Source organism: Falco naumanni, chromosome 7 (genome assembly GCF_017639655.2).
Source record: "Falco naumanni isolate bFalNau1 chromosome 7, bFalNau1.pat, whole genome shotgun sequence".
NCBI lineage: Eukaryota > Metazoa > Chordata > Aves > Falconiformes > Falconidae > Falco > Falco naumanni.
The window spans coordinates 15069018-15082361 of NC_054060.1; the positions used below are offsets into that span (position 1 = coordinate 15069018).

Consider the following 13344-nt stretch of genomic DNA (forward strand, 5'->3'; position numbering starts at 1 on the left):
TGACTGGCAGGCACGCAGCCCTCATGTGTTACACTGGAGAGGCTTCAAGCTCCGTGGGAGTGGTGGAAGAGAGCAGCATTGCCTGCTGATGAGGAATTACTCCTGGGGCAGTGTCTGGAATATAATACACAGTTTGTTGAAGATGCAAAGAATGCCAAATGGTCTAATGCATTTATTACAAGAAAAAGGTTCCAGGACAATTACTGTGTTGATAGCCACCCGTGTGTCACTGGTTTTTCCCATAGCCCACTTTGTTAGTACCTCTGGTTGTTTTCCCGGAAAGAAGCATGCTTTAAAAAGCTGAAAATATATCTCTTTATATTTAATTGCTTTCCTTTGGTGGTAGGGTTGTTCATAATGTCAAATACATTTGTTGTCTTCTTTCCTATAGGATACAACAGACTACGTTGCATATGTAGCCAAAGATCCTGTTAATCAGAGAGGTATGGAAGCAATTTTCAGATTGTTATACATGTTTGTATGATTGCTTTACCAAGGGACTGTTGGAGTTTTAGAACAAGAAGGCTACTAAACAGGTCAATATTCTGTACAATTTCTGACTTTCCTGTGTGGATATGGGTGATGGTTTGAGGCTGTGGCTTTAAGTGTCACGTTCTTTGTGCAGTGAAGTGACAGTCCTCAGGTCTGACTGAAGCTGTATGAGCTGCTGGCTCCATGCAGGGGTAGGAGTCTTCCCATGCTTGGCAAGGTGAACAGCTGCCCTGCTCTGGGTCAGCTTCCAGGTGGGGGAAGGGGAGCGAAGGAGCCTCCTCATCTAACCCAGACTCCAGCGTATGTTGCTGGAAGGCAGAATGGGGATTGCACTTGGGTGTACGAGACCTCCTCCCCTCTGGAGGCTAACCCAGGGGGCAAGATCCCTTTCCATCACTCCCATTATTTGCTTGCAGTACAAGAAAGACTGGCCTGTGGCTGCTTCTTTCATGCCAAACAGTTTTCAGAGCAACGCTGCCGGTGGCTCTGAGGTTGGCAGAGACAGCTCACAGGAGGGCTTACTCTGAGGTGCCATGGATGGCTCAGAAGATCAGGATGTTTTCGGGAGAAGCTGGGCTGGAGCCTTGCAGTCTGGCCTGCCACCTCTCTGTAGCTCCATCACCGCTATTTTGACTAACTTGGGGCACCCTGTGGATTCAGCAATAAGTCTCAGTATTGATGCAGAGATGTGCAGACCTCCTGTACCCTGGCAGGCTGCAGGCAGTGCTGGCATCTGGCCCAGCACCATCCCCGAGTACCATCTCAGGGTGGCTCCACAGTGGGGAGAGCTGGTCCTGGGCACAGGACGCGCTGCTGGGGTGAGTGTCCTGAGGTTGTGCATGAGAACAAGGACTGGTGGCAGGAACACTGTCTTGCCCCAAGAGAGCCTTGGCCTTGCCCCTGGCTGCCGGAGCTACCCATACTCGTGGTTTTGTGCTGTTTCACATCATAACTGCACACTGGCAGGGCTGGTGCTCTCCCCTGCTTCTGCTTGCTGCCAGGCAGGGAGGGAGAAGGAGGGACAGGAGCGCTCCATGCAGGAAGCATAAATGGAGAGTTTCTTTTATTGAGGTGTCAGTTGATACTGTGATTAAAACAATACCTGGAGCAACTTCCTTAACACATCAAAAATCTCACTCTGGGTAATGTCCTAGAGCTATCTAGATGCATAATTTCATGCCCAGCTTTTCTGCTGTAAACAATATCGCTTGTGTCTCTTTTCTGGTATAAAATGCATTTACTTACTTTAATTAAAGGTGTCTCTTTGCAGCATGCCACATCCTGGAATGTCCCAATGGGATGGCGCAGGAGGTGATAAACACCATAGGACAGGCTTTTGAGCTCCGGTTCAAACAGTACCTGAAGAATCCATCTAGCCTGGTTACACCTAATGAAAGGTCAGCACATTCTCAGTCGCTAAACTGGCAGCTTCCTTCTCTTATAATACTTTTCAGGAAAATAATATGCTCTGAAGAGTGATCTACAGATAAGATGCTTTGACCAGTTTTCTGGACATACTCTGATTGTAATATATGCTGTACGTACAGAGTATAATAGACTAAAATTAGCTTATTTCAGTAAACTCCATGGATTTCTGTGACATTCGCACAGGTGCATCACACAGAATTTAGCTGTATTGTTCCTTAGCTAAAACAGCCTTAAGTCATGCAAGTAAGTTGAACAAATGTTCAAATTACTCTGCCCAAGTAGGTTCAGCTCTGTAAGTACTGTGCATACGTGTGTGCGCACACATACTGAGCTTGGTCCTGACCCATGCCAAGTGTAGGCTTGCTGCAGCTGTGGAAAGTGTGGGGTGGGGAAAAAGCCATTGTAATTCACCGTTCTGCTACTCTGCTCATGTCCTGGCAGCAGCCTCAGATTCCACCAGCGTCATGTACTGAAACAGCAGCCACTGCTTGGTGTTTTAAAGGATGAAGCCCTGTCCTCTGCATGTTGCTTGAAATATAAGGCCTAGATTAATTTCTGGACTGCAGTTCCCCATTTCAATTACCCTTTTTCCATTGCACTGGGGACACAATTGCTCTAATTTATGGCTCTCCTCACAGGTTAGCCATGTCTATTTTTCTCAAATCTTTTCTTTACTGTAATGCCAAATTTGATTGCTTGCTACTTCCCACAAGCAGGTAAAGCAGTAACACTGCTTAACTGCATCGTGGGCACCGGGACTCACTGTGCAGGCGGTGTCACTGGTACGGTGCCTAAAGCAGTGCCACAGAACTGGTAACAGCAGCCCCAGCTCCAGTTTATATTGGTTTCAGTGTATATAGTGGTTCTTGCCATTCCACTGCTAATGCTGGTCTGTTTTCCCTGGGGACAACCAGAAGAAGAGCCTTTCCTCTGAAGCTGCGAAGTTATGCCACAAGTAAATTGGAGCAAGGAGAAATGGAAGAGGCGAATTAGATTCCCTCCTTGAGCCCAACCTGCAGCCAGCCTCAGAGAACCGTCCTGGGGCAGAGGAGTCGGATATTGCTGTGTGAATGAGTCACTCGCTTCCAAACTACTATGAATCACATAATCAAATACTTGCACTGCTTATCACATAATCAGCTACTTGAACTTTATCTCTTTCCTGCTCAAGGCCTTTTATCCAATTATGTTCTTGTTAATCAGAGAACTAAGATTTGAGATGAGCTTTTTATTTCAGGACCGGAGACAGTACAGGAAGCACCTATCTATTTTGCAGCATATCAGCTGTACATTTAAACTATCATCGTTCTGGTTTAGCTGAAGAAAAACATTGGGTGCTCTATTTTGTGTCATTCGGTGTTTTCTTCAAGCTGAAACAGAACAGTTATATTGATTATGATTATTAAAATTGGGGTACCTTCCACTCAAACTATTTTTTTTTTTTTTTTGTATCAGGATTTGACTTCCTAAAATGGCTGCATGCTTTTCTAACTAAATGCCATGAGGTTTTACTTCTCTCTTGAAAGTCTTATGTGTGTGTCCATCCTGCAACGCCTAGATTTATACAGTGGAGACAAGAAGCCAGAGGAATTAGTTTTACCATCTGCATTTTGGACACCTTAGTGAATGATGCATTGGCAGTCTTCTCTGTTTCAGTAGATGGCTCATATATTTTTCAAGTCAAAGGAAAAGGGATGTGGGCTGTCTGATGCTAAGACAGTGACTGTACTTCCCTACATCCCAAACTGTGATGACTCCATATTTAATTCTGGAAGAACTAATTGGAAAAATAAACAGCTCTGAAAGTTCAGGCCCAAAGCCCTTTATAGTCTCCGTATGGCTAATATGTGTATTGTGTGATGCACAGACACTGGGGATGTTTGCCTACACTAGAAAGCAGTTGATTACATCACTTGTGCTTTTTTTCCCCCCCATATTTTTTCAGTGAGGCAGCAAATGCTAATGGATCAGCTGGGAATTCACAGGAGAGGGAGGATCATGAATATTACAACGAAATTCCAGGGAAAGAGCCTCCCACCGGTGGAGTGTTAGACATGCGAATGAAAGTGCAAACAGACCAAAGGGCTAACTGTCTTATACAGTGCAAAAAGCAGCATTGCTTGGTAAGTACAGCATCTTCTGGGATAACAGTTCGCTGCCTATTATGGGAATGAATAATAAAGAGTTACTGTGGTGTAAAGCATGGCATTAACATTAGAACCAGGTCCTGATTATCTTGGGAAAAGGTTTTTTTAGGCTAGATTTAATGATGCTTAGTACATAATTGAATCCCAAAGCACTTTCTAAATATTAACTGCTTTGTCCTTAGAGTACTTTTAGGAGATCAAGTAATATTCCCTTGCTCACATGTTAGATGTGAGAAGAAAATAGATACAGATTTAAATGGCTTGTCTGAAAGGACATTTGTGAAATCTGGGACCTCCTGGCTCCTGATTCTGTGATCTGATAAATATTTCATTCTGTCCATTATGCTCTACAACCTATACATACAACATTAACTGATTGCAATGTATGTACAACATTAATTACCCTTGGAGGGTTTCCAGAGGCTCTGTTAAATCAGCCACAGCAGCAAAAGATCCATATATCTGTGGCTCTTTTCTGGGATAGTGGGGAATAAAAACCGATCAGTCAGGGAGTAAAACCAGCAGAGTTCAGACTGGCTGCACAGACTTCAGAGCCTGCTGTGTGAGTTCTTGGAAACAACAGCATTTCCCGACTCGGGGAAGCTGGCACCACTGCTCTGCTCAGAGGGAGCACACTCAGATGTGCCTGCTGGAATCCAGTTGGTGCTGTCTAAAATGTTGGCGCTGGCAGCTGTTATTTGTCTCTGGTGGCAGCTGCTCCTAGGTTCTCGTGCGAGCTGCTCCATCCATTTGTCACTTGGTTAACCTCCACCATATCCCCCATCTCAGCTGTGGGCCTGGTGGTCTCTGCCTCCCCCACAGTTCTCCAAAAAGACGTTTGACTATACGCTGAGAGCGCATTTGAAGCTTGCCAGAATTGTTGCAAGGAGTTGCCCTGCAGCACATTAAGTGCAAATGCCTTTTTTCCGTGAGTTGTTACTTTTTGTTTTGCCTTTCAGTTCTGATGACCTTCTAATGCTGCTCAGACAACTTGATGACCATTTCACTTTCAAACCATGATGTCTGTATCATTTCTCCTTGTTTTTATTGCAAGGAACATTTATAAGAAAAAACTGAACTTTATTACCTAGGAGTTACGCTGCATATACTAAACCTTAGATACATAACTGGGCAGTTAATGGCCTCTGTGAGGTTGGCATGTGTCCAAACAGGATACCCTGTAGAAAGAAGAGTATCAGCATGAAATATGAAGTATTATTTGATGAGGTGGGACTTTCTGGGTGAAGAAGATACGTTTAGTTACCTGTATCCCAGTTAACGGGTGCATGGATGTTTTAAAGTTATCTGATGTTTCTAAGGGACTACTTTATGTGACTGTTTTTGCAATTTTTCTACAGACAGGCAGCCCAGCATTCATCAATATATATGAAAATTGTCCAGAAGAAAACAAAACTCTGGGTATGTACTCTCTTTTTCTTCTCACGCATATGGAGAATTAACAGAGGCAGACTGCCTGGAAGAGCTGCCCCTTCCTTGGCTTTTGATACAATGGTGAAAAGTGTTCTGCTTAGCGGGTCATTTCTAGTTCCCTAGATAAAGGCCAGACAAAAAGGCCTTACAGCTTTTCTGAAGGCCACTAATCTATCTTCATGTCTGCTGGCAGACTTACTCATTTTACTTGTCATGGTGCCCTACAGTAGTTCTTTGTCTTTTTATTCTTTCATACTCTTTGTTGTTTTATTGCCTTTCATAGTCTTTGAAAAAGGAAGATGCTTTGTTGCTTATCGGTCTCTGAAAATGCCCATTCCCCCTACAAATGCTCAATGAGACCCAAACCATTGGCATCAAGGTGGTTGTTCCAACAGAGCCTGTACCCTTCCTTATAGCGTCACTGGCTTCTTGGTGCAACGGTGTCCTTCCCCAGCCTTGGGGGGAAGCTTTGTGCCCAAGATCAGTTTGCCTTCACCAAAACCTGCTCTCCAGGACACCAGCCTCCATCCCTTTCTGGACTTCCCTTGCCATAGCTGATGCCCTGAGCGCATTTCCTCAGCATCTCTTTCACTGTACAATGAGGTCCTTTTTGAATTCCCACCTGCACCACTCTGAAGCAATCCATTACACAGTCTGCAGGGGGATAGTTTAGTTTCTTGTGTTATTTCTCATTTAAGGAAAGGAGAATCAAACGGTTCCCACAAAGAGAGGGTGAACAAATAAAAGAATGAATGAATAGATCTATGAATAAAACGTTTGCTGAAGAGCAAAAATATGCATGCTATTTGGCTGCTGCAGTGCTATTATTTTCATACCCTGCAGGGGATATTCTGTTACCCTGTTCATAGGCTTGGATCCTAACCTGACAGATGTGGCTTTGGCTCTCCAGGCAGAGCCACAAAGCGCCAACCTCCTCCATCTTCCCTGCTCCACCAGAATAGCAAGAGAGAATTGTTCAGCTTCCCACAGGCTTTTATTGTGGTGCAGAGGGGAAGGAAAGGGTTTTGCAGCGAACAACGTATATGGCTTGTGTCTCTGTAGAGTCATATTAATAATTTCTTCTCAATCAGTGGGGGGTTTACTGCTGACACTGTTTGAAGCAGAACTGAACCAGCGTGGAACATTTTTGAAAACTTCATTCTAACTCATTTTGGATAGTGTACCTTGTGCCTTCTAGCCATAAGGAAAAATGAGTTCATCTGCCATTGTTCTTTTCCTTCTGAATGACTTAGTGGGATATATAAGAACAATGTTCCTATTTCAGCTTTTACAGTTATTTTAACTCGAGTTCAAAAAAAAAAATAGAGGAAATCTGTGCATACTATATACTAATTGCAGGTAATTGTGGTGAAAGATCACAGAAGACAAAAAAAGAGGCAACATTATTGAAGCCTGCCTACAAAACAGATCTTTTTGATGATCCGTGTTACATCAACACACAGACCGTGCAGTCTGCAGTCTGTACAGCCCGCGGTACAGCAACAACACAGACCCATGGGAGCCCACAGCGTCAGGCCAGTAGGTTCCCATTGCAATACCGTATCTTTCTAAGCTTTGAAAAGAGGGGGTCTTGTCATCTGTGCTCATGGAGAAAGATTTTGGTTTCCCCGTAAGAAATATAGAAAAGATGGGGGAAGAAATCCATCCTGGTTGGGTTTTTTGCTGCTTAAATTCAAGACAAAGGGGATTAAAGAGTAACAATAGTGATGTTAAGCAAGCAGAGTAACCTTTCATCTTCTGTAGTTGACTGATACAATAGTGTTCCACAAGTAATAATGTCTTTAAGATGATATGAAAGCTTGGGACTGCACCATACCTCAAGGAGGAGGGTTCTCCTGTATTCTCAAGTTCTTAGCCACTCTAAGGTAGAATTGGCCTCAGCTGCCTCTTGCTTCACAGGCGGTAGTGTTTAATTGACAGCAAGGTCAATGTGGGATCGTTATGAGAATCTTTTCTTAATTCCTGCAGAACTGACCATTGAATCTCATCCAACAATTTCTAAATCAAACTGTTTGATCAGTAGTATCAAATGCATGTCAAATTAAATCTTGACTTACAGACTCAGTGGTGGATATCCATTAAAAGCCTATATAGCTGCTACTGATTGTCCGCATTATTGAAAATACTTGGTTAGCTTTGCCTTTTATGGCTTCCCACTGCTTGTTTTCTCCATCAGAGTTGGCCTCGCACAAGAAAGTGGGCAAAGGTCTGGACAGAGTTTCAGTAAAGGAGATCTGTGACCACTGAGACATCTCCAGCCCAGGGCTGTATCATACTCTAAAAGGAACAGGCCATATCCCAAGGAGCCTTAGGTTGCACAATTCCATTGAAGAAGTGGTATCCTCTTATTTTCCTTAGAAGAATCCTGCCTGTGAATCATTTGCAGTTTGACTGGCTATATCCCAAGCCATTCAGTTTTGTTAGTACATTCAGTAATTGTTTGCTTTTTCACAGCAGATGCACCATGCTGTAATCCTTCCCTTCTGGCTATGTTGACCATGTTGTCTCACATTCCTGCACATAGCTGGAGCCACTCAACATGACTCTCCCAATGATCCATGACAATATCTTCAGAGCTTGTTAAGGAAGAAGGAAAAACTAGATTTAAAAAAATAAAGCAGCTAAACCCCGGCAGTAATCTTGTTTTTACAGGGAAGATTTTACTTTTTAATACAACCAAAGAAATACAAACCCAAAACAGTAGAGCATCAGAAAAATTCCTGTTTCCAGTCCCTGTTGCCTAGCGACCCAAGGCTTCCCATCTAAGGTATGGGAGGAGATGGTGTGATAATTTTACCTAATGCACTGGAGGGTTGTGAGCATTCATGTGTGCAAATTATTACAGTCTGTAAGGTTGGTTTGATTACAGCTTCAAGACTGAACAATTTGGATTTTTTAAAAGCTAGAAAAAAGTGTCTTGCATCCTTTTAGAATGTAGTTCCAGGTGAAGTGTCCAATACATTCCCTTTCATTTGATTTTAGAGTTACCGGAAGCTGTTCTGCAGAGTGCCACAAGCAACACAGCTGGTCTCTGTGTTCCGCCGCAAATAAAGCAACAGCTAAAGAATGAAGATTGTTACCATGGCAAATTAAACAGGAAAGCAGCAGAGAGCCTCTTAGTAAACGATGGGGATTTTCTGGTGCGAGAGAGCACAACGTCACCTGGTCAGTACGTCCTCAGTGGACTTCAGGGAGGGCAAGCAAAGCATCTGCTCTTGGTGGATCCTGAGGGCAAGGTATGAACATGTCATATACTGAAATTTCAGGGCTGCTCAGATATTTCGGCCAAACTGCATGGGTGCATTCCACAAAACAGAACTGATCAGATTCCATCTAGTTTAATTTAATGTAGCCAGTAACTTCAGTAGGTTGGAAAATTCAATTTAAGAACTTACAAGCACCAAAGTACCATGGAAATAGAAGCAAGGTACTTAAACACTGTTGTTAGTCTAGCTGCTGATAATTACTGTATACACTTAATACATCCTTTGAGCCGTTGTTATATTGCTAGAAAAATAACCCTAACATTAAATAATGAATTTGATTAGTAACACACTTCTGGAAACAGAAAAAGTAGAGCTGGTTTGTCGTCACTTGAATTCTACTTGCTTCTGCTCAGGGCTAGAAGAGCACTTGTGAGCGACATCTCTCAGAGGAGAAAGTAAATGAGAAAAGTAAGCCTCAGTGGGATTTAGGGGAAAATATCTCTTTTCTGTGGAGAGAGAGAGAAAAAAAAGAAGGTTATTTCATTCCCCTTAGCAGCATCAGCCCAGTTCTACATACATGCAGTCTTCTCTGCTTTTCTTCTCTGCTTTTTCACGTCAGCTAATCATAGGTCAAAGGATAGGTCTGAGCTGCTGCCTACAGCCTAATGATCCTGCTCCAGTGAGTTTGGTGGCTTAAATGCCTTTTGGCTGCAATGCGCTAGGCTCATGTCCAGCCAGTTACAAGCGCAATCTAACCATAAGTATATTCTTTTGCTTCTTTCATTAGGTGAGAACCAAAGACCATATATTTGATAGTGTGGGTCATCTTATTCAGTATCACATGGAAAATAATTTGCCAATCATCTCTTCTGGAAGTGAAGTGAGCTTGAAGCAGCCTGTGAGGAAAGAAAGTAATGTGGGACACATGCAATATCACAAATAATCCCTCGGATCTCACAAGTCCCAAGACAATTCATATCTGAAAACTGCATTGAGAACTTTCTATTAGGAAGACAATTCAAAAAAAGTATAGACTGCACTTTCTGCTGCTGTTCCAGAAGATACCCTCTTGTGTGTGTATGTATGAATATATGTATATGTGTATATCTATGTAGATCTGTAGAGATCAACAAGCATAGCTATATAGATATATATAATCTTAATCTTAACAAAATTACACCTTCCGAGTGTGAGATTCATTTGTGAGAAGGTATTTTAGACATGCACAAATGTCACTTTCAAGGTCATACTGAATCAGTAACTATTTAAAAGCACAATTAAACCTCTACATGCAAAAGCTCACTTGAACGAACTGCTGGAACATTAGTATGTGCCTTTTAGCATAGAAATATTGGAAATGAGTATTATTTATACTGAATTAGTTTTGGGTGGTTAAACAAACATGTCTAAGCTTTTAACTATTTGCCAAAACAAATACAATTTGAATATTACTAAAATGTCATCTGCTTTCGATAGACACTAACAATTTCATTTTGCTTGTAATAGCACTTTACTAGCAAGTAATGTTTGAAATGAATAGCGTACACAATACAGAAAGGTTGTCTGGTTTCTTAATCATTTTTTGTCACTGTCTGATTACTCAAAGATTTGAGATTATGCAACATTTACAAAGTTGAAATTAATATATGTAATATAATTTTGGAATAGAACTTGTTAAAGGACAGGCATGCTAGATCCTAATATTTTTGTCTTGCATATGATTTTACTATTATTACCAATTAATACTGGAGACATCTTTTTTAAAGGTAGGCTAAATATTTTTTCATTGATTACATAGTTGTTTACAGGCTAGAAAAGCTGAACAAAACTAATGATACATTTTGAGAGAAAACTATTTAAAAGACTGTTTGAACTTTGCATGTGCCCTTATATTTGCTGTTCTTTCCAAAACAACGTATGATTTTCCCTTCCTTCATGTAGAGTCCATTTGTTCCTAAACATGGAAAAAAGTCTTTTAAAAGAAACCTATGAATCTTTTCGCCACAATAAATACTCCAAATATGAACAATCCTATATTCAGAGTGAACAGTGATCTCTTGGGCTTCCTGTTGAGGAAGCAGTGATTTAATAATTAACTGAAGAAAGGCAGCAGGGATTTAGGGAATGAACTGGTAGTCTGGGTGATGGCCTCAGAAAGTTGTCCCTTTAAGATAAGCAATGTCTTCTGGCATAAGCAGGGACATTCTCTCTGTCTCCCAGCACACTGGCTCAGTTCCATAAGGCAGACAATTGTTGTGGAGTTCAGCAATTGCTGGAAGACTTGACTATTAAAAAATACATTCTGTTCTTTTGCGTGTCTTCATATTAAATGGGACACTACAGTAAGAACCCTGTCATCTAGAAAACAAGAGGGGTCATATACTCATGAGATTACTAAAGACATAAGCTTCCTTGGAGGGGAAAATACGATGTAAAGAGCCACGCTTGGAGCTGACTAAAAAACATCTTTATTTGTATCTTCAGCTAATAGGCATAAAATGTATTTCATTCCTTCAGAATAACATGATTAAAATACCAATTACATATACTGAGAAGCTTTAAAACAGTAGCAGTTGATTTCCTTGCCCATAGTCTGGCATTATTGCTACCTCAAGCCCTCAGATGAGAATCTCAAGTTTATGCCTGTCCTGTCCTATGCAAGGTTTTCACCTGTGACAAAGGGCCCCAACGAGAGTCATGCTCAAGTTTTGTGCCACTGTAAGGACCGCTGGCAAGAAACTGTAACATTAAATCCCTGCATAGTGTCATTTCTATTCTCAGATCTTACCAAACTTCGTAACGTGCTTGCCATGACTTTGCTGAGCAAACAGTGACGCAAAAATAGCTGCTTCCGAGGCATGTTAAGGGGAGCAAAGGACCTGCATAGGGTGGTTTTGATTTTTGCATCAAAGCTGGGTTTTATGACAGGTCACAGAAAGAAAATGTGCAGAGCTCCGTCTCTGTTTTTAGTACAAATCAAAGTTACTAGGGACTAGAATAATAGCATTTGGAGTTGTGATACTGAGATCAAAGTTGTATGACTTTGCCAGTCAAGATGCTGACTTAGGGCTTTTTTTGACTTCAATTTCCACTTTACCAATGCATAAAAACATCCAGAGCCAGTGTGTGATGTTTGGATCGCAGTATGATGCAGTCTAAATCTCCCTCTTTGAATATCACTACCTTAAAAAAAACCACCAGAAGCTTTGTTTTGTTGCTTCTGCATCTTTTGTATGTGTCTGAAGCAAAACTGTGAAGGGAAAAGGGGAGCTAATTGGGTGCTGGTGCAGTAAAGTATCTCAAAATCTCTTGATTTGAAAGCAAAGAATCCAACTAGTTACAGATACATTTCAAACACAACACATCCATGCATTACAGACACCACGTGTTTTCCTAGAATTAATAACATTAATTCTTCTGGAGCCAGAAGCAGGAACTCAGTTTTTTGTTTCTAACATTTATATGCCTTCACTTAGTGATTGATGCTGCTTTTAGACTCTGGATCAGCCATCTCATGTCAAGTACACCATCAGCTCCTGTGTGGAAGTCTTAGAAGAAGTAACTATGCTAAAAAGAAAAAAAAAAGTTATCTGAATTTTGGAAAGTTTTCCAAATTACTGTTCTTGACAAAGTTAATATGAATTTTCAGGCACGTTTAGACTTCTCTTTTAAGAAAACATCTTTTCATGCCTGAGGAGAATTGGTTAAGCTGTTCTAACAGTTACTAGAAACCCTTGGGAAAAATAACAAATTTTGCCTATACTGTCACATTTACAAGGCATAGTACGTCCATTTGTTTTCAAAGCTCCTATAAATGTCACAGAAGCACATTAACACACCTGTTTGCTTCCATCAATAAAAATGTTGCACCAGATGACCCACACGCCTCTCTCCTGCCACAGCTTCCATCTTCTACTGCCGCTGAGGGCGTCACCAGATGGAGCTATTACACGCCTCCGTTTCTGAACACTCCTTGTTCGAAAACCCTGGTTTATTTTGGTTTGTTTTTTTTTTTTTTTTGAACGCTTGCTACCGGCAATTCCATGGAAGAAGCTTGTTCACTCAGATAAATTTTTAATTTTTTATTAAAGGAAGCCCTGGAAGCAGAGCGGCTCCCTGAGCAACCCGGGGAAGGCTGCTTGAGCGCGGCCTGGCTGCTCCGGCGCTCCCGTGGGGCTCCACCGGGTAAAAGCAAACCCCCTCGCGCCGAAGGGTCTCCTTTGGTGCGGGTGGGCCCGGGCCGAGCTCTCCGGTGCCTTGTGCCATCACCACCCCGCTGCCCCGGCGCAGCAGGCCGCTCCCTCAGGGGCGGCTGCCTGTGAGGCGAGGGCGGCCACCCCCCGGCCACCCAGCCGCTCTACAACGAGGGGTGCTCCTGCCGCCAGCTTCCCTCAAGACGCTGCCGTGAGGGCCAGCCCCCGTCAGGCGGCGTCACCCCGTCGGGCTGCGGCCTCACGGGGGCATCTCTCGTTGCCAGGCAACTGCCACGTCTCGCTGCGAGATGGCGCCGCCGACACCTGCGCCCGGCTCGCTCCCAACGTCACGGGGAGGCCCCGCCCCTCCGCCAAAAGGATACAGCCATTGGTCGACCGCTCGGCCAATCAGAGAGCCGGGCATGT

General features: G+C 42.7%; 1 protein-coding gene across 3 annotated transcripts in view; it reads left to right on the forward strand.

Moving 5' to 3' along the window:
- SHC4 (SHC adaptor protein 4) overlaps nt 1-10603 on the forward strand; it is a 36027-nt gene extending 25424 nt beyond the window's left edge. For 2 of the 3 annotated variants that reach the window (XM_040602173.1, XM_040602171.1), the window contains exons 6-12: nt 392-443; nt 1763-1889; nt 3866-4043; nt 5426-5486; nt 6858-7037; nt 8502-8755; nt 9513-10603. In XM_040602173.1, coding sequence (XP_040458107.1) covers nt 392-443; nt 1763-1889; nt 3866-4043; nt 5426-5486; nt 6858-7037; nt 8502-8755; nt 9513-9668 — 1008 coding nt within the window. In that variant the 3' untranslated portion in view covers nt 9669-10603. The remainder of the gene's footprint in view (nt 1-391; nt 444-1762; nt 1890-3865; nt 4044-5425; nt 5487-6857; nt 7038-8501; nt 8756-9512) is intronic. The other variant, XM_040602172.1, reaches the window with a different exon arrangement.
- Nucleotides 10604-13344: the final 2741 nt, after the last annotated feature.